This window comes from Malaclemys terrapin, chromosome 1 (assembly GCF_027887155.1).
Source record: "Malaclemys terrapin pileata isolate rMalTer1 chromosome 1, rMalTer1.hap1, whole genome shotgun sequence".
Lineage (NCBI taxonomy): Eukaryota > Metazoa > Chordata > Testudines > Emydidae > Malaclemys > Malaclemys terrapin.
Genome location: NC_071505.1, coordinates 147,746,551 through 147,766,043, shown reverse-complemented (window position 1 = coordinate 147,766,043; position 19,493 = coordinate 147,746,551). Strand labels below are relative to the sequence as shown.

General features: G+C 44.7%; 1 protein-coding gene across 2 annotated transcripts in view; it reads right to left on the bottom strand.

Annotated features, from left to right (window-relative positions):
* The window catches only part of HGD (homogentisate 1,2-dioxygenase), a 39,738-nt gene continuing 20,245 nt past the window's right edge, over positions 1 to 19,493 (bottom strand). For both annotated transcript variants that reach the window (XM_054042990.1, XM_054042999.1), the window contains exons 6-14: positions 19,011 to 19,102; positions 17,923 to 17,957; positions 15,940 to 16,019; positions 15,344 to 15,443; positions 13,001 to 13,125; positions 12,165 to 12,269; positions 4,691 to 4,817; positions 1,017 to 1,198; positions 1 to 302 (exon numbers count right to left, since the gene is read on the bottom strand). In XM_054042990.1, the coding sequence (XP_053898965.1) occupies positions 171 to 302; positions 1,017 to 1,198; positions 4,691 to 4,817; positions 12,165 to 12,269; positions 13,001 to 13,125; positions 15,344 to 15,443; positions 15,940 to 16,019; positions 17,923 to 17,957; positions 19,011 to 19,102 (978 nt within the window). In that variant the 3' untranslated portion in view covers positions 1 to 170. The remainder of the gene's footprint in view (positions 303 to 1,016; positions 1,199 to 4,690; positions 4,818 to 12,164; positions 12,270 to 13,000; positions 13,126 to 15,343; positions 15,444 to 15,939; positions 16,020 to 17,922; positions 17,958 to 19,010; positions 19,103 to 19,493) is intronic.

The window sequence follows — 19,493 nt, the reverse complement described above, 5'->3', positions numbered from 1 at the left end:
TTTGCAAGAGTAATTCATTTAATCAGTCGCTGTTGAAATGGCTGCAGAGCAATGGCGCTCGCTGTACTGAGGAACGTTTGTTCCTTTACCAGCCCTTGCCCCTGTAGGCATCACTGATTGTTTCCCATCAGTGTGACTGGCCTGAGAGCGCACAAGCAGCTCACTTCTGTTTACTTGCAGCTGGGATTAAAATGGCTTTTCAGCTGTTCCCAGCACTTGTAGTAGGTCCTATCTAGACAGTTGGAGGTCTTGAGGCCCCACGTGGTAACAGCCATGCTGAAGGAGGACTCGAACATGAAGGCCTGTTGGGAACAACAGCAAGTACATTAGGGCAGGAAGAAGAGGTGGGAATACACGCATAGTGATCATGCTTTATTAGGTATATACAGAAAATACACCAAAGGTCCAGTGTTGGCCAGACTCTAGCTCCTAGCTTCTCAGTTTGGGGAGGATCCCAGCTGAGGCCAGCCTAGCATAACTCCTACCTGCTCAGTCAAGGGGAAAAAGCTTCCAGCTAAGACCACTAAAATTGTACATAATACCCATTGAGATGTACCATTGCAATGCTGGTGTTTGGCAGGTCCCAAAAGGGATTTTGGAACCTGGGAACATCCTGGAAAATCCAGACCATCCAAGAAATCCTGGGACAGGGCCTGCTGGGGGACCATTTTCTAGAGCCAGTCATTGGTTGGTCTGAGGAACTGGGGGTGGAGGGGAGTGTGGTTTTGTCCCCAGAAGATGAGGCCAGAATTTCCAAAAAAGCTCAGCTCCCCCTTTAAGTGGCCAGATTATCAAAAGAGCTGAGCATGTTGTGTCACAATGGGGGAGCTGAGCACCTACAATCAAGCTCCCATTTTGGGTGTTCAGCACTTCAAATCTTTCCCTAGACACACTTCCAACCGGGAGAGCAAGGGTCTGAGCTGCATTTCTGAGACCCATGTTGGTAGCACGTGCTGCTGCTGCTAGAGCTTTTACCTGGCTAGGCAGTCATTTTACTTGCTCTGTAGGGCTCTTACCATGGTCCCTTCTGCAACTCTCTCGGGCTCTAGCCTGGCTTTGCTTGCCTTCTCAAAACACTCAGCATCTGGCCCATGGGGTGTCATCATGCTGTGCAGGCTGCCCCCTCCTGGCTGGAACCCTTCTTCCTTCGCTTCATAGCGCCCTTTGATCAGCCCCATGAACTCGCTCATACAGTTCCCTATAGAAGTGGGGAGACAATCGATGTTACAACTCAATACCATTTGCAGTCATCGCGGCGTGGCGGTCATCCCCTTGAAGATCACAAACTAAGTAGGGCTGGACCAGCTCAGTATTTGAATCCGTGACCTCCAAACAACTGCAGGGGTGATGCAAGATGTAGTGTTGGTGATCCAGTATGTGGTGCTCTTTGGGCTGCTCTACATGCAGGTTTTGTACCATTACATTTATATGGATTCAGAAACCGATATAGTCAAAGCAGTACAACCTGCTCAGCTGGATGCAGGTATGCCAGTATGTAAGGAGTTCATACTGTATACCAATATAAGCACCTTTAAACCAGTATTACTGCGTCCACACTAGGGGGTTGCACTGCTTTAATTATATTGGTACTAAAACTGTATGTAGAGAAACCTATACTACTACTTTGTGTTCATAGGCACTGTTTATAGGTCATAAAGCACTTTATAAAAGAGGGTCAATATTAGTATCACGCTTTTGGAGATGGGGAAACTGAGACAAAGAGATCTGAAGTAACTTGCCTGAGGCCACACAGTAGGCCAGTGACAGAACCAGGAACAAAACACAGGCCTGCTGATGCCTACTCCAGTGCCTTATGCACTAGGTGATATTGCTACACATTTTTGTAGAAGCTCTGAGCCACCTGTGTACGCTAACATCTTGTTTCATTCTTTTATACTCACTCTATCTTCTTGGTCATAAAAGTGCAATATCTAATGGTTATGGGCCAAATTTTGCCACCGGTACTCATGATGAGCACTCGTCCCACTAAAAGCAATGCAGTACGCTCTTATGGAATAAGATCCCACTCGTGTAAAGGTTGCTGAATTTGGCTTTTGATTTCTCATTAAGGTATGTTCTTGTCTCTCTAAAGTAGGTATTTTAGTCCCAGTTCTGCAAACAGCTACCACTTGTAGTACCCACTCACCTCAGTAGATTTGACTCTAATGGGTCTACTCAGTGTAGTTAGTATTATGCTTGGCTACACATTTTTGTAAGATCAAGCCATATGGCGGTAGCTGTGTTTACATTTCCATTTGAATCAGCAGCGCACCCTTTCGTCAAATGCTTCATCCCCTGAATTGCACTAACTACAAAACTACTTTAGCAAAAATATAGGTAGCCTATATCTGCAAGCAAATGTTCACTACTGCTCATTCTTAATCTGCAGTATCGTGTGTATGAATGGTTTACTGAGAATTTTTCATATAAATGGCTCATGGACTGCATTTAGGAGGCACAGAAGTGTAAGATGTTACATAGATGTAGCTAAGGCTGTAAAATATATCATAGGAAGGCTAGCCTAGCAGTTAGGACACTGGTTTGGAACTTGAAATGACCCAGGTTCAATTCTTGGCTCATCCACAGATTTCCTGTGTGACCATAGGCAAATCACTTACTCCACTCTGTACCTCAGTTCCCTATCTGTAAAATGGGAAAAACAGCACTTCCCTCCCTGAGTAGGGTTCTGGGAAGACAAATACATTCATGATTCTCAGACATTTGGATACTACAGGGATGAGGGTCATATAAATACCTTCAAAGACAGAAATAGCGTATGTCCATGTAATAAAAGCCTATATATGCATTCATACAAAGGGGAAAGTTAAGATGGTGTGGGAAATCATAACTGCCACTTCATGTTCTGAGTACCTAACTGTGCAGCCTTCATGTTCTCTGAATGCAGGTTTTTGACAGCAATAGTTCTGCAGGTAAAAGGCTAGATCCCATGTAAAATCTTTGAGAGAGAACTGCTTAAACCCATTATCCCTCCACAGTGGTGATGAGCACCACAGATTTCAACGGAATTTGAAGATGTTCAGCATTTTGCAAGACTGGGTCCTTCCTAAGCCAATGTAATGTGTTCAGAGAGCCAGGTCAGACCCCATCGTTCCACAGGTGAAAAACAATCCTATAAATATGAATTTAGTGTTTCACAAACACACTCTCAGTGACCTGGTGTAACTGGTGTCTAGCTGTTTTCCCTTTCTTTCATTATTTAAAACGAGAGCAGGAGAATAAGCCAAGGACTTGCCTCTGGGATTTATTCAGATGGACGCACAACTGCCCCTTGTGCTGTCAGGGGGCTGGGTTTTTATCAGAAAAGACCCCCCGGCTGTCCTTCAGAACTAAGTCCAAGTAACGGCGGGAGTGGGAGGGTGGAGAAATTATTATTACACAAATGTTTTAAGATGAACACAATAAATGTTTGATTCTTTTTAAAGTGACTTTAGTGCTATCATAGGTGTGGCAGTGACATCCCTGGAAACCAAGGCTTCTTATTTATAGGCACTGCATGGACTGCAAAGCCAGGCTTTCCCAGCAAGGTGTTTCCCCCATGTCCACAAGGGAGAACTGCTTAGGGTTGGGGGTAAATGAATCTCTATGGTGCATTCAGTCCTTGGCCCCTGTCCAGGGCCAGCCAACAAGGAGCCAACAGTGATGGTGGCAGAGGATTATATTTCTTCCATGATGTAGTCATCTGTCACTAGGAACAGGACTGAGGAAGACACTGGATCCAAATCTCTACCTGTAAGCGCCCCAGATATTGCTGGGGTAACAACAGCACCACTTTCCAACTAGATACACATGAAGTGGTGAAGAAGGATGGCCTTGTGGTTATGGCACTGGAGAGGAGCTCAGAAGATCTAGGGTCCAGTGCCAGTTCTGACACAGACTTCCCGTGTGATCTTGAGCAAGTCACTTAACCACTCAATGCCTCAATTCCCCATCTATAAAATGGGGATAATACTTGCTTTCTCCCACCCTTTGTCTCTCTTCTCCGGTGTGATGGTAAGCATTAGCGGGCAGGGACTATTTATAGGGTATGTCTACACTGCAAATTAACATGCAATTATAGCTTGGGTAGGTACACCCATGATTGCTTTAATTTAGATAGCATAGCTAAAAATAGCTGGGAAGATATGGAGCACAGATTCCGGTGTAGGCCGACAACCTGAATACATATCCATGGTCCCCCATTGGGCTGTACTAAGGCAGCTAGCTTGCACTGAAGTTCGAGCCACTGTGTCTTCACTACTAACTACTACTGTTACCTGCTCTACCTAGATTAAAGCTGGTGTGGGTCTTCCTTCCCATGCTACACTCACACCTTCGCTTGTAATGCAGACATACCCTTATTAGGCGTTTGCACAGTGCCAGTACAATGGGGACCCAACCTTGGTGGGGCCACTAGGTGCTTCTCTAATACGAATAAATGTACGTGTGTAACCACAAGCCACGTCACCTCCTGTACAGTTGTTCTCGGCTGCTGTAAATGGGGACAGCTTTCCATTGGTTCCTGCCCCAAGAAAGCCTGGCTGGCTGCAAGTGGTCCCCGTTAGCTGAGTGAGAGGATGCAGGCAAAGCCATCTTTCTCCTTGTGGCTCCTATGGAGAACAGGAAGCATGGCTTGTTTGACCCCCTCCCCCGACCTGCTTCTCAAGTGTAACTGAGTAAAAGGCAGACATACTGTGGTAATAAGGTGGCCGGAAGGTGTTGTTTGCCACCCCCCATCGGGGCGGGAAGATGACAAAGTCAGCAAGTGCCACTCCAGGTCGGGTTGACTTGGCTGTCAAGACAGTGAAAATAGACGGGTCCTACAGAAAAAAAAACAAACAAACAGGATGGCCAATCAGAAAACATGGCTAAGTTCAGCCCTGTCAGTTCAGCTGCATCCCGTGAGCCACACCTGCCAATTCAGCCTCTCACCCTCTGAAACACTTTCATCACCTGCATTTTAGAAATGGTTTGGAGGGCGAGTGGGATTTCTTGGCTGGCGTGAGGCCACCCATTCTGGGCATAGGAGGAAGGAGACGGGATAGGCTGCTTCCTTATTTGGCTGGCCTAGAAGAGCTCCAATTCTTGTCTCTCCCATGACAAGCACTCTGCCATCCCTGACCTTCCACCATCTTGTCTGGGTCCTACTGAGTCCCTCACATGGCTGCAGCACTGACTGCAGAGAGGAAGAGGGGCTGTCCTGAGCCCAGAATGCTGCAGCACTTCCTTATCCCATAGGGGATGCCGGCTTCAGGGGAGACCATACAGCTCTGCTCCTCTCGAGTGACCCTAATATGGCAAAACACAACATTTCCAATAGGTTCCCAGAATGTATGGGGGACAACTTTTTGTTTCAGAAGGTGGCGGAAGTAACCAGGGGAACAGCCATTTTAGACTTGATTCTGACCAACAGGGAGACGTTGGTTGTGAATCTGAAGGTGGAAGGCAATTTGGGTGAAAGCGTTCATGAAATGATAGATTAGAAATGATAAGGAAAGGAAGGAGTGACCGCAGCAGAATAAGGAAAATGGACTTTAAAAAACCAGACTTTAACAGACTCAGAGAACTGGCAAGTAAGGTCCCATAACTGGCTGGATAACCGTACTCAGAGAGTTGTTATTAATGGTTCCCAATCCTGCTGGAAAGGCGTAACGAGTGGGGTACCGCAGGGGTCTGTTTTGGGACCGGCTCTGTTCAATATCTTCATCAACGACTTAGATATTGGCATAGAAAGTACGCTTATTAAGTTTGCGGATGATACCAAACTGGGAGGGATTGCAACTACTTTGGAGGACAGGGTCATAATTCAAAATGATCTGGACAAATTGGAGAAATGGTCTGAGTTAAACAGGATGAAGTTTAACAAAGACAAATGCAAAGTGCTCCACTTAGGAAGGAAAAATCAATTTCACACATACAGAATGGGAAAAGACTGTCTAGGAAGGAGTACGGCAGAAAGGGATCTAGGGGTTATAGTGGACCACAAGCTAAATATGAGTCAACAGTGTGATGCTGTTGCAAAAAAAGCAAACATGATTCTGGGATGCATTAACAGGTGTGTTGTGAGCAAGACACGAGAAGTCATTCTTCCGCTCTACTCTGCTCTGGTTAGGCCTCAGCTGGAGTATTGTGTCCAGTTCTGGGCGCCGCATTTTAAAAAAGATGTGGAGAAATTGGAAAGGGTCCAAAGAAGAGCAACAAGAATGATTAAAGGTCTTGAGAACATGACCTATGAAGGAAGGCTGAAAGAATTGGGTTTGTTTAGTTTGGAAAAGAGAAGACTGAGAGGGGACATGATAGCAGTTTTCAGGTATCTAAAAGGGTGTCATAAGGAGGAGGGAGAGAACTTGTTCACCTTAGCCTCTAAGGATAGAACCAGAAACAATGGGTTTAAACTGCAGCAAGGGAGGTCTAGGTTGGACATTAGGAAAAAGTTCCTAACTGTCAGGGTGGTTAAACACTGGAACAAATTGCCTAGGGACGTTGTGGAATCTCCGTCTCTGGAGATATTTAAGAGTAGGTTAGATAAATGTCTATCAGGGATGGTCTAGACAGTATTTGGTCCTGCCATGCGGGCAGGGGACTGGACTCGATGACCTCTCGAGGTCCCTTCCAGTCCTATAATCTATGAATCTATGGGAAGAAAATCTCAGGGAAAGAGGAATTAGTAAATTTCTCAATGAGACAATATTAAAGACACAACTGCAAACTATCCTGATGTAAAGAAAAGATAGGAAGAATAATAAAGAGGCCAATATGGCTCCATCAGGAACTCTTTAATGATCTGAAAATCAAAAAGAAATCCTACAAAAAGTGGGAACATGGATGAATTGCTAAGGATGAAAACAAAAGAATAGCACAAACATGTTAGGGACAACATCAGAAAGGCTAAGGGCCAAAATGAGTTACATTTAGCAGGGGTCATAAAAGGCAATAAGAGGAGGTTCTTTGAGTACATTAGGAGCAAGAGAAAGATGAAGGAAAGTGTAGGTCCTCAACTTAGAGGGAAAGAGAGCTAATAACTGATGACATCAAGAAGCTTGAAGAGTTTAATGCCTGTTTTGCTTCAGTCTTCACTAAAAAGGTTAATAGTGATCAGATACTCAATACAATAATAACCAGAAGGAAGAAATGTACGCCAAAACAGGGAAAGGACAAGTTAAAAAATATTTAGATACATTAGATGTATTCAAGTTGGCAAGATCTGATTAAATTCATCCGAGGGTTACTTAATGAATTGGCTGAAGCAATCCTGGCACCGTTAGCAATTATCTTTGAGAATTCCTTGAGGATGATTGAGGTCCCAGAGGACTGGAGAAGGACAAACATAGTAACTATCTTTAAAAAGGGGAACAAAGATGACCTGGGAAATTATAGACTAGTCAGCTTAATTTCAATGCCTGGAAAGATACCTGAACAAATTATTAAACAATTTGTAAGCACTTCTAGGATAATAGAGTTTAAGGAATAGGCACCATGGATTTTTCAAGAACAAATCATGCTAAACCATCTTAATTTCCTTCTTTGTCAGGGTTAATGGCCTAGTGGATAGGGGAAGCTGTAGATGTGATATATCTTGATTTTAGTAAGGCTTTTGATACAGTGTCTCATGACATTCTCATTAGCAAACTAATGATGTGGTCTAGATGAAATTACTATAAATTGAATGTGACACTGGCAGGCCAGGTGCCAGCTCATGACAGGGTCCCCATGTCTCAATTGAACATTGACCAATACATAGCTGGAATCAGTCTGGCTCACCTGTGTGTTAGTATTGTTAAAATAGGTATTAGAACTATAAGAATGTGTTTAGTGTTTATACTTTATTGAATGCTTGTGAATTGCCATATGCATTGATCTCACTTACAACATCTGTATTCCATATTGTAAGGTAGTATTTGAACAACTGTATTGTGAGTCTCTGTGCCTGTCTAAATCACCAGATAGGAGAGACATTAACTAGTATTAAGAGTTGATCTTCAACAGAAGGTGTTATGGCCTTCCCAACAGGAAAGGTCCATTGATACCAGATGGACTATTGTGCAGTGTTGCAAGTGGAATTTCCCTATATACTGTCAACAAAAGCCTTTTGTTGTTCTGCCCTCCTGCCCATGCAGATGAATCATGCAAGTGGATTCCTCCCATCTGCTGAGTTGGTAGCTCACAGCACGTTACAGGAGAGGGATAAAACCTCTAACAAGAAGGAACTGATTATGCTGATTGGACTCTGGGGGGCAAGGTTTCTAGGCATAAGCATGAGATCCCCAGCTGCTTAGCCTGGGTTAGCCCTACAGGACATACAGAGTTTGCCCAATATAGAAGCTTCTATCATCTTTTAAAATTTAAGATTGGAACTCATCTGGGTATCTATGTTTACTTGCTTTAACCTTGTAAATAACTCTCTGGTTTTCTTTTCCTAGTTCATAAATGTTTAAATAGTTTATTATAGGATTGGCTACAAGTGTTATCATTAGTGTGAGATCTATGGGGCAATTAATCTAGAGTAAGTGACTGGTCCTTGGGGACTGGGAGTAACCTAAATATTGCTGTGATTCTTTGTGTAAGGGACCATCTGAGTGGTGAGATAGATTGGAGTAGCCCAGGGGACAGTCTGTGACTCCGTGTTAAGGCTGTTATAGTGACTGAGCAGTTTACACTTGATAACTAGTTTGGAAATCTATGTATAGAACTCACAACCAATTTGAGGTTTGTGCCTAGTTCCTAACTGTCTGCTCTGATGTTGATACTCATGCTTCTGAGCCACTGCAGGCCGCGTTACAGTGGTTGCACAGCTGGTTGGAAGACTACATTCAGAGTAGTTATCAACGGTTCGCTGTCAAATTGGAAGGGCATATCTAGTGGGCCCCTGCAGAGGTCAGTTCTGGGTCCTGTACTATTCAATATTTTCATTAACAATTTGGATAATAGAAAGGAAAGTATGCTTATAAAATTTGCAGATAACACCAAGTTGAGGGGAAGGGACTTGTAAGCACTTTGGAGGACAGGATTGGAATTCAAAACGATCCTGACAAATTAAGAGAATTAGTCTGAAATCAACAAGATGAACATGAAGAAAGACAAGTGCAAAGTACTGCACTCTACGAAGGAAAAATAAAATGCACAACTACAAAATGGGGAAAAGCTGGATAGGTGGTCGTACTGCTGAAAAGGATCTGGGGTTTATAGTGGACCACAAATTGAATATGAACCAACAACGTAATGCAGTTGCAAAAAAAGGCTAATATCATTCTGGGGTGTATTACCCATAGTGTTGTATGTAAGACACAGAAGGTAACTGTCCTCTCTACTAAACATTGGTGAGGCCTCAACTGAAGTACTGGGTCCAATTCTGGGCGCTGCACTTTAGGAAAGATGTGTACAAATTGGAGAGAGGCCAGAGAACAATAAAAATGATCAAAAGTTTAGAAAACCTGACCTGTGAGGAAAGGTTAAAAAAACTGGGCATGTTTAGTCTTGAGAGAAGAAGACTGAGAGGGACCCGATAACAGTCTTCAAATATGTTCACGGCTGTTATAAAGAAGATGGTGATCAGTTGTTCTCCATGTCTTAATGGACCTAATGTCTCCATGGGCTTAATCTGCAGCAAGGCAGATTTAGGTTAGATATTAGGAAAACCTTCTAACTGTAAGGATAGTCAAGCTCTAGAACAGGCTTCCAAGGGAGGCTATGGAATCCCTGTCATTGGAGGTTTTTAAGAACAGGTTGGACAAACACGTCAGGGATGGTCTAGGTTTAGTCCCACCTCAGTGAAAGGGGCTGGACTTAATGACTTCTCAAGGTCCCTTCCAGCCCTCCATTTCTATGATTCCTCTCACTACAGAGACCAGCTGAAAAAAAAGAGTGAAACTGAATGAGGAGGAAGCAGAAATGGAGAGAACACACCAACCCCAGATCTGATAGAATTATACACAGTGCCCAGCGCGGCATTTGCCAGGAATGTGCGTGCAGGGAAGATCTATGGGCTGACGAGAGCTTAGTTGGGACATCAATCTAGAGACTTGTGAGTGTGGCCTGCAGGTGAGCATGGCTGCTGGTTGGTGGGGGCTGGATGAAGATTGTGCTGAAAGGGCAGCAGCGAGGTGTGCGGGGAGGGGCTCAGTATATTGAGAAGTATATTTGTTTGTGGTAATAAAACAGCACTTTGTCCTTACCTAGTTTTAGTCTGAAGAACATTTTACAGACACAAATCAAGAAAATCCTGGTGGGTTAGCACTATCATCCCCCTTAACAGATGGGGAAGAGGAGTGATTTGTTCAAGAGTGCACAGTAAGGCAATGACAGAGCCCAGAAGTCTTGACTCCACAACTCCTCCTCAACCCTTTCTGTGAAGTTTACCGAAGACAAGAACATCCAATGGACTAGGAACTTAGCCTCCCAGTCCCTCATGAGGTGGGAAATGATTACGTTCCTCCTTTTTACAAGTGAGGAAATCGAGGCACAGAGAGATTGTGACTTGCCTCAGGCCACATAGTGGTTTAGTAGCCTAGCTGGGACTGGACTCCAGTCAGAGTCCCTGGGCTTTCATCACAAGATCATCCTTTCCCTTGGCATGTTTAACTAGAGTCTGAGCAATGCTTTCTGTTGGCTGCCTAACTAGAAATTCTCCATTCTCACATGCAGAAGCAATGCCAAGAGATAGCCTAATGAAAACAAATATTTCACTGGGCTGGTTCTTTATAAGAGAAACCGCTTGCATTGATTTTGGCTTTTGTTAGTTTATAATGCTTATGAAAAGTATTACAATGAAAGCTGCCAATTCTTCAAATACAGTTACAGCCCTGGGCTTAGGGGACCCAAAGGAAACACTCTGCAGAGTCATTTTCTAACTGAGAGGTGAATCAGAATGAGAATTTGAGGCAGAATTCTCTTCTCTGACTTGCACAGTGGACATCAACTCCAATTGTCAACTCTCCTTGTAGGTGCAGAGTTCCTTCATTGGGCCACGGTGTAAAGCAATGTTTTGCAAACTGGGCCACATTCAGCGATGTGTAAGCATGTGCAGCACTTGTGCCCCTTTACACCAGAGCTGAATTGGGCCCAGTGTAAAAAGCAGTAGTGATTTCCCCACCCTCGTCTGCTTGTTTGTCTCATCCACCTGTTATGTCTTGTCTCTTAGAGCGCAAGCTCTTTGCCACTGGGACTGGCATTTTTTATATGTTCATATAGGGCCTAGCACAATGGAGTTCAACCTGGTTGTGGACTCCAAGTGCTCCCACAACAGAAATGTTAAATAATAATAGTAATTAATAAGAACTATATAATATTACTGAAAGACAGCTGTGGTCCAAACTCAGCAGGGACACACAGTGCTGTCAGCAACATGCCTGGTGTAAGTCAGTCAAAAATCAGGAGTAAGTGATAAACTAGACTAAGTCCGATCAATTTAGCAGGTGTGCAAAAGGACTGTACCTTATATTCCCCCCTCTACCTATTCAAGGTATAACAGGAAAAGCAACAATCAGGAGGGTGTAAGATTCCCTGATGTAAGGCCCGAGTTCCCTCCCTGTTACACCAGTTTCACCCAACGTAAAACAACGTGTTTCAACATAGAACAAGTGTAATGGACTGGAGAATTGGGCCCACTCTGTGTGGGAACTGTCTTGCCTTGCACAGCCCTGTTGAGCGCTTTCCCAGCTGTTCTCAAGGAGACAGAGTCACAGGTGCTTGAGATGTCAACATGGTGCAAGCTACACAGACTTGCCACTGACATCCATTTTCTAATTCACCAGTTACCTGCTGTGCAACTTACACTGCCATTTACACCACTGCAGGATTAGGTCCCAACTCCAAGGACTTACAGACATTTGTTTCAGGCTGAATTAGACTTTGGCCTTATAGTGTGGCAAGCAGAAGACTGAGATGAAGAGGCGGGGTAGTATGTTGCAGGAGACTGGGCAACAGAACTGTCCCAGGTTCTATTTCCATCTCTGCCACTGACACATTGTGTGGCACTGGAGAAGCTAGGTCAACATTTTCAAACTTAGATACCCCAGTTATGCTCCTAAATCTATATTTAGGCTCCTAATAAGAGACCTAGTTTTTCCGTGGTGTTGAGCACCCACAGCTCCCAATGGCTTTAGATTTCATAGGTGCCAATTTCATTGCTCCACCTCATACATGCCTATATTGACAGCCTTAGAACTTACCGCATGGTCAAAAGCAACAGAATTGATGACCATAAAGTTATCCAGATTGTATTTGTATGGTGTGTAGTTCCCATGCCAGGCCACCACATTGAATGGGGAGAAATCCTATCAAATCAAGAAGAACAAAGGCAGCAGAGGATTATCCCCAGTGCTCTCCAAACATGCTACTGCTCTGTAATTCAAAACACATTCAGTGTTAGTAATCGGTGCCCGATTGACAGCCTGGAGACCAAAGCCCCCTGTGTATCCATAGAACAGGTATTGCCTGGGCAGTGGCAGGGCACATTCCACCTCGCCATACCCTGTCAATGGGCCTCAGTCCTGCCCCATCTCTAGTGATGAGAGGGGAGTTCGGTGTCCAAGGCCCATTTACTCCTTGGCTTCACTGCTGACACCAACCATAAGGAAATAGTTGTAATGGCAATTTTTTGTGACGGGAACACCTGCCCACTAGAAATTAGACCAACGGCCTCCCACAAAAACACACTCCTGTCTTTTCACATAGGCCATTGAATAGCATTTGGAAGCAGTGAGGTAAAAATCATCACCTAGAGGCAAAGAATCACTAACTTCAGAGTCAAACAATTCTTTAAGAAACATTTACTATGGACAGAGAGCATTTTAGTTGGAGGGAGAAATGTGCCAACAAACAATGGGCTCAATCCTGCTTTCATGTAACTCATGGGAGTTTGGCCGCTGACTTCAGTGGGAGAAGGATTGGTCCCCAAAGTTATTTGCCATGTTGGTAAATGGTACATCCTACAATGTGCACTTATTATAACTCATAGAGCTTCAGTGTGATCCAGTCTTTGTGAAAAGGACTCTGATTTCCTTACCTGTTGGGCTGAAAACAACTTGCCCTGGTACTTGCTGATCACTGTGTAGTCACCTGCTACTTGGCGATCTTCATACCAGGCAACTGGCACTAAGAAATCTCGTAGGTTAGCCAGACCATTGGCCCCTCGGGTAGAAAAAAAAAGAAAGTACCAAGATTATAGGTGATGTCTTTACAAAGTGGGGCAGTTGTCCTTCCCTGGTTACACCGGTGTATTTTTGGAGTTTGAATGACTTTAGAGGCACTTCACTGTACTCCATAAAGAGGCTTATTTTTCCCAACAAAACTATTTACCTGTAATCCTTACTCTCAGACAGGGGTCACTGTTACACGCCCTGGCATTTAAATCCATGTTCCCATCATGGGAGTCAGACAACTCTCACAGCTCTGATTACTACACTGTTAGTCCCCGATTATTGAGGGTGTGTGTTACCTTGGGGTGGCAGAAGAGGATGAGACATCAGGGACTTTCTATTCCTGGCTCTGTCGCTGACTGGTTGTATAACCTTGGGGAAAGATCTCTAGAAAGTCCTCAGGCACTAGCACATTTCTGGATGTGTGGAAAATAATAATAAAATGAGGCTAATGATACTTATTTAGTTTTAGGTGTATTGTAAGAGTTAGTTAATGTCTGTAGAACATTTTCAAGTGTAAAGCACCATTTGAGTGCTAAGCATTCTTCTTCTTCTCCTCATTATTATTGTTATTAATACAAAGAACTTTGACTTCCTTGGATAAAAGTGCCAGGCATTACTACCTGCTGCTGAGGTTTAACAGTCAGTACTTTCCTCCAGCTGTCAGTTTTCAAGTGAAAAGTGAAGTTAAACAAGAATAAAATATATAAAGCATCATGATCTCTGGGGGGAAGCTGGGTGGCTGGTAGGGAGAGGATCTCTTATAATTACTACCTCCTGAAAAGAAGAATTGCAGGCAAGTACAGTAATTTTCTTTTCTCCAAAAAGCGAGTGTTAGAATAGATTTCTCCCCTCTCGGAGACTCAAAAATTCCAAAGATGTCTCTGAAAAAAGCCAACTAATGTAAAAGCTTGTTACAAATACATAGGCAAAATAGTATAAATAATCATATGAAACAGGCACTGACTGCAACGACAACATGAAATCACTGTATCCTGGCTGGACTGCTACAGCTAAGCGTGCTGAAGAATCACTCTTATAATCTCATTCCACAGGACCACAGGACTCTAGTGCATGCAGTGAACAAGGCAAAGGATCTGCAGAGCACACATCACACCGAAGGGGGTATTTTGGTGGTTTCTGGCCAAACAGTTGCTGGTTACATAGTTCTCCAACTGAAGAGAGAAGACTCCATTTGAGACCTGGCTCCTATCCTTCCCACTTTAATGATCTCCAGTTCCCACAGCAATTTCCTCTTTGGAAGAATCCTTTCTGGGTTCTTGTCCCATGCATTGGAGATGGGGGAAGAAAATCTGAGACTCCTCCTCTTCATCCTCCATCCTCTGAGAACACAATGCAAAGCTGATGACCTTCTGTAGCTAGAAGGGTATGTGGACTTTTGGCCTTGTGTACTTGCACCAGTGAGCACTTACACACACTAATCAGATACAGTAACGGAGCACAAATGGCTGGCTACCCAAATTGCAGGTGCAAATGCTGGTCTGGGCAGGCAGATGCCAGACGCTGGCTGTACCGTAGGTATGCATACCTTTAATGCAGCTTCCCTACTGCATGAAACTTCAGAAACTTAGCCCTACATTTCTAACTATAGTCACAGAGTTAAATTCTTCTCTCAGTTACACTAGTGTAAATCCAAAATACCTCCACGGACTCACTGGAGTGACTGATGTATACCGGTGCAGCTGAGAGCAGAATTTAGCCCAATGTCTGTAAAAGGAGTTTAAAAAAAAAAAAAACACAACAAGTAAATCTATAAAGATCTAAAAGGCCAAGAGCATGTTTGGAATGAGCCAGCTGGGGGACAAGACTGGGGTGAGAGGAATTTCTCTACTCTGGGGCGGGATCAAGGAATTAATGGCCTTCCAAGTTTTTTGTTGGGAATGGGGGCTACTCTGTGAAATGATAGTGTCCATTTGTCAGGGAGCAACTGAAGAGCATCTCCGGGACTCCTATTGAGCATCTCATACTGAGGCTTCGAATTCATTCTTAGCAGAGAGGTTTGAAATTTTAAGCCTTCCTATGTCGTAAAAGGGCATTTGCTACAAGAAGAGGATGGACCTGGCCTTCTGTATCCCATGTGAATGGAAAGCCTGGGGAGAAAGGAGGAATGGATTTTGGCTCGCAGTCCCTTGCTCTTGTAGCACCCTGGCCCCACGGAACCCATTGTAAACTTGATGGTGAATCTTTACCGATGGGTCCCAGGTCAGGTAGCTCGAAATGCGCGCCAAACACCTCCAGGATGTAGCCCCTGGTTTCTCCAAACACCTCCACACTGAAACGCATTCCTTGCTAGGAGGGAAAAAATAAAAGTAGATATGAAGAGCAGCTCAAGATGGTTGTTACAGCCAACAAGAGGTTCATGCAGAGGTGGCTAATGTGCAGCTTGGGGGCCAAATGCAGACAACTGACTTCTACAAGGTGCCCCCCAAGGCTGCCCTCAAATTTAACATGGTGGCATGGCTTGCCGAGCTTACATATCCCAGCATGCAATGCTAAAACTGGATTCAAGCAGCTCATGCCACACTGTATGCTTCTCTATTAAAGATTAGGGTGGGGGCTGTACTGTGACTGGGGCACTGTACACAAATTAGGTCAGCCCAGGGGTTTGTGGCAAGTTCCTAATGCAGCCTCTGCTGCGCAAAGTTTAAGGTCTCCTGAGTTAGTCCAGCTCTCTGGGGTTCAACTGAGGTCGAGCAAAACTCACTGTTTCAACGTCAGCAGCATGCTTTTGGAGGTTCCCTCCAAAAACAAGCCAGCAGGGGGTGGAATCCTGCCTAGTCCTCACCTGAATGACACAGATCTCATTGGGCTCCACCAGCAATTTGCCAAACTCGGTGGTGATGAGCAGCTTCCCTTGCTGTGGCACTGTGGGAAGGGAACATAAGCAGAGGACACTGAGGAACTGGAGGGTTTTCCTGTCACCAAAAGTCACAGTTTAGAAGCTTCAATCTGCACATTCATTCTTCTCCCCGTATGCTACCAGCCTCCTAGGGAGGCTCCTGATTCTCTTAGCTGCAGATGCACTCTGTTCTTCCTGACCCCACCATCAACCTCACACTCTGGCCTAGGGAGAAATGTTGTCTGTAAGCAGCAAACAGAAGCAGACTAATGTTGCAGGCAAACAAATCGCTCAGACAGAAAAATAGTACAGAAACACGATCTTTTGTTGTTCGAAGAAGCAACTGCTGATGAATGATGCCAGACTGACCGCTCTGTATCCACAGAGCAGGCTGCAGTAGTGCAACTGTGCTTCTTACGGCTCTCCAGCCAGCGGGATCACCTTGAGGGGTAAGACGCAAATTCAGCCTTCTTGAGCCATTCAGTACTTGGTCTCAGGTTAAACTGACAACAAGAAGTCCAGTTAATGACAGCGGTGATTGGTTTATATATCCACTAAGAACTGGCCTGAGTTCCTCAGATTCATTTCACCTAAGGGCCAGTGAAGAGCCATTAGATGGGAGCAGTGTTCAGTCACCAGGGCCCAGCTCCTCAAAAATATTTAGGTGCCTAACTCCGATTGAAACCAAAGGAAACAAGGTGCCTAAGCACCTTTGAGGATCTGGGCCTAGCAGCCGAGGATGGATTTAAACTAGAGACCTAGATGCAAAAGGCTCCATATGCCAATCCCCAGAGCCAGCTAGTCAGTTCCTATTCCCTTGTGCCTACTCCACTAGAAGAATACATTAATTTTTGAGTGGCAGTGAGTCCAAACTTCTGAACTCTGAGAATACAAAAAAAAAAAAAAAAAAAAAAAAAAGGGGGTGGGGGGGACAGAGGTTACTATTGCACTATACCTCAAGGCAGTGGTTCCGGGGATTACTCAACACATTCTCTCATGTGAGGAGCCTCTCCCCTTCACCAAAGATGCAAACTGTGTCTCCAAGAGCTACAGGATCCTGCTTTCCATGTGGTTGCCCCTTCACTTCTTTGATACACAGCAGAGGCCCAGAATGGTTAACTCTCCACTCTACTAGAGTGGGGGGCTAATGGTCTTTAGTTAACCTTTGCATTCGTTCTCTTGAATGTACTGGCCCAGGAGGGCCCACACTGTAACTGGAAGGCCTGTGAAATCATGCCGTGTACCCTCTCCCTTTCACCTCATGGAGGGGAGAGAGCTGAGGAACTGCAGTTTGGTATTTTGGGGGTTTTGCAGATGAATGAGTTCATCACCAAGTCATTTCTATTAATCAATCAAAAAATATATAAACAAATATCAGGGCCACATGCATTTATTTTTGGTGAAATAAAGTATTTAAATATGCATGCATTTCAAGTGCCAATGCAACACTTATTGTTGCAAGTTTGAACGCCCTAGTCTGGTGGAACTCAGGAGCACAGATCCGCTGTCAAAGACTCACTAGTCTTAGACTGAAGCAAAACTGTGAGCTGTCTATCAATCCCAGGGTTTATAGTTTGCAGAAAACCTCAAGGGCTTTTATGACATGCCTAATAGGATTCCCACAATAGCATATAGATGCAGAGCACTAGGAATCAGACACTGACTAGCTAGCCAAGGAATCTGGGCCCTGTTAAAAAAAGAGACTTACAATCCTGGGCTGAGAGAGAGAAGCTGAATGTGGTAGACAACTCAACCATTACTAACCCACCTCATTTTGGATGGTCCAGGAGTGATGTTGATCACTGACCACCAGTCCAAACCTTCCCAGAAGGAAGAATGAACCAGGTGTTGGGAGAAACAGAGAGGAGGGCTGATGGCAACAGAGATTAGCAATGATGGGGGGAAATAGAAGTCACATCAGTAACTCACCTATCAGGAAATCTCCATCTGAATTGTAAAAGCACCTAAAGAAAAAGGAGCACAGGCACACACATATTACAGGCTGTAACATGAGGGTCTCTTGAGCAGGTAGAGTGTCAGTGATGTCAATGGAGGCAACCTTGGGAGCCCCACTCACTGGGTTGGTGGAGACTCAGCACATAGAGGCATGCAAGAGGCAGGATGATCTAATGCACAAAGCACAGGACTAGGAACTCCTGAGGACTAGTCTTGCCTCTGCTAATGTCCTTCCTCTATGACCTTGGGCAAATCACTTCCCCACTCTGAGCCTCCATTTCCCCATCTGTAAAATGGAGATTATGATGCTGACCCACCTGACAGAATCGTTATGAGGAACTGCTAATGTCTGTCAGGTGTGATATTAAGTATTATTGACCTCCAAGGGTAAGCTTGGTCTGTGGGATAAGGTTCTATGAACCCTGCAGAAAAGCACTTCTTATCTCTGCAGCCCCAACTCTTCACCATTCCCACCTCCCTGCCGATCAATGTGCACCCCTCTCTATACATGATGTTTACCTAAGGGAGTGCAATCTGTTAGGGCTTTCTATACCACCCATCACCATAGTATCCAAGTGCTTTTGTTGTGTGCACATGAATTTAGGGGATATCTAGGCATTGTTATTTGCAAAATAGTTGGTGTGTGGTCTGTGCACTCAGCGAGCATTTGCAATGAATTACAGATGGTACCAGGATGGTTGCAAACTAACATTAAGGCTATGTCTACACTACGAACCTTACAGCGGCACAGCTGAGCTGTACCACTACAGCTGTGCTGTTGTAAGGTCTCATGTGCAGTCACTCTTTGCTGGTGGGAGAGAGCTCTCCCGTTGGCATAGTTAAACCACCTCCAACGAGTGGCGGTAGCTATGTCAGCTGGAGAATGTCTCCCGCCAACATTACGCTGTCCACACCAGAAACTTATGTCGGTCAGGGATGTGTTTTTTCACACCTTTGAACAACAAAAGTTTTGCCGACAGAAGTGCTAGTGTAGACAAAGCCTAACACTTGCAAACTAACAGCCCTGGAAAACCTTGACCTCAAATCTAATAGTCACTGACCTATTAATCATGGAGGTGTTACAGGTGAAGATGTGGATGGCAATCCCATTGCGTGACTTGGGCTCCCCAGCTCCACACAATGTGTGCAAACCCTAGGAGACAAACACACTGAGTTAGAAAGAGCAGCAGGTAGCTGGATGGAGACAAGATCCCTCCATCCCCTTTGATGGGGCTCTTCCCACTGGCTGGACTCCCTCCTTCCTCGCAGATCCCACCTCTGCTGGCTGGGGTCCCTATCTCTGCGGGACTGTTGTTTAAAATGACCCTGATCTTTGGAGATCACTCAAAGCTGAATATGCAGCAGAGCAGCAGCACGAAGCTTCTCTAAAGCCCAGTAAAGAGGCGAGGTTTTGAAAACTGTGGCAGAAGACACAGACCCAGCCCAGTAGTCACTGGTAGGGAGCAGGGAACACCCTCTCCCCAAGGAGATGAGCTACCCTGGGTGTCTGTCCTCCTCACAGCATTTGCTAGGGAGCTCGTAAG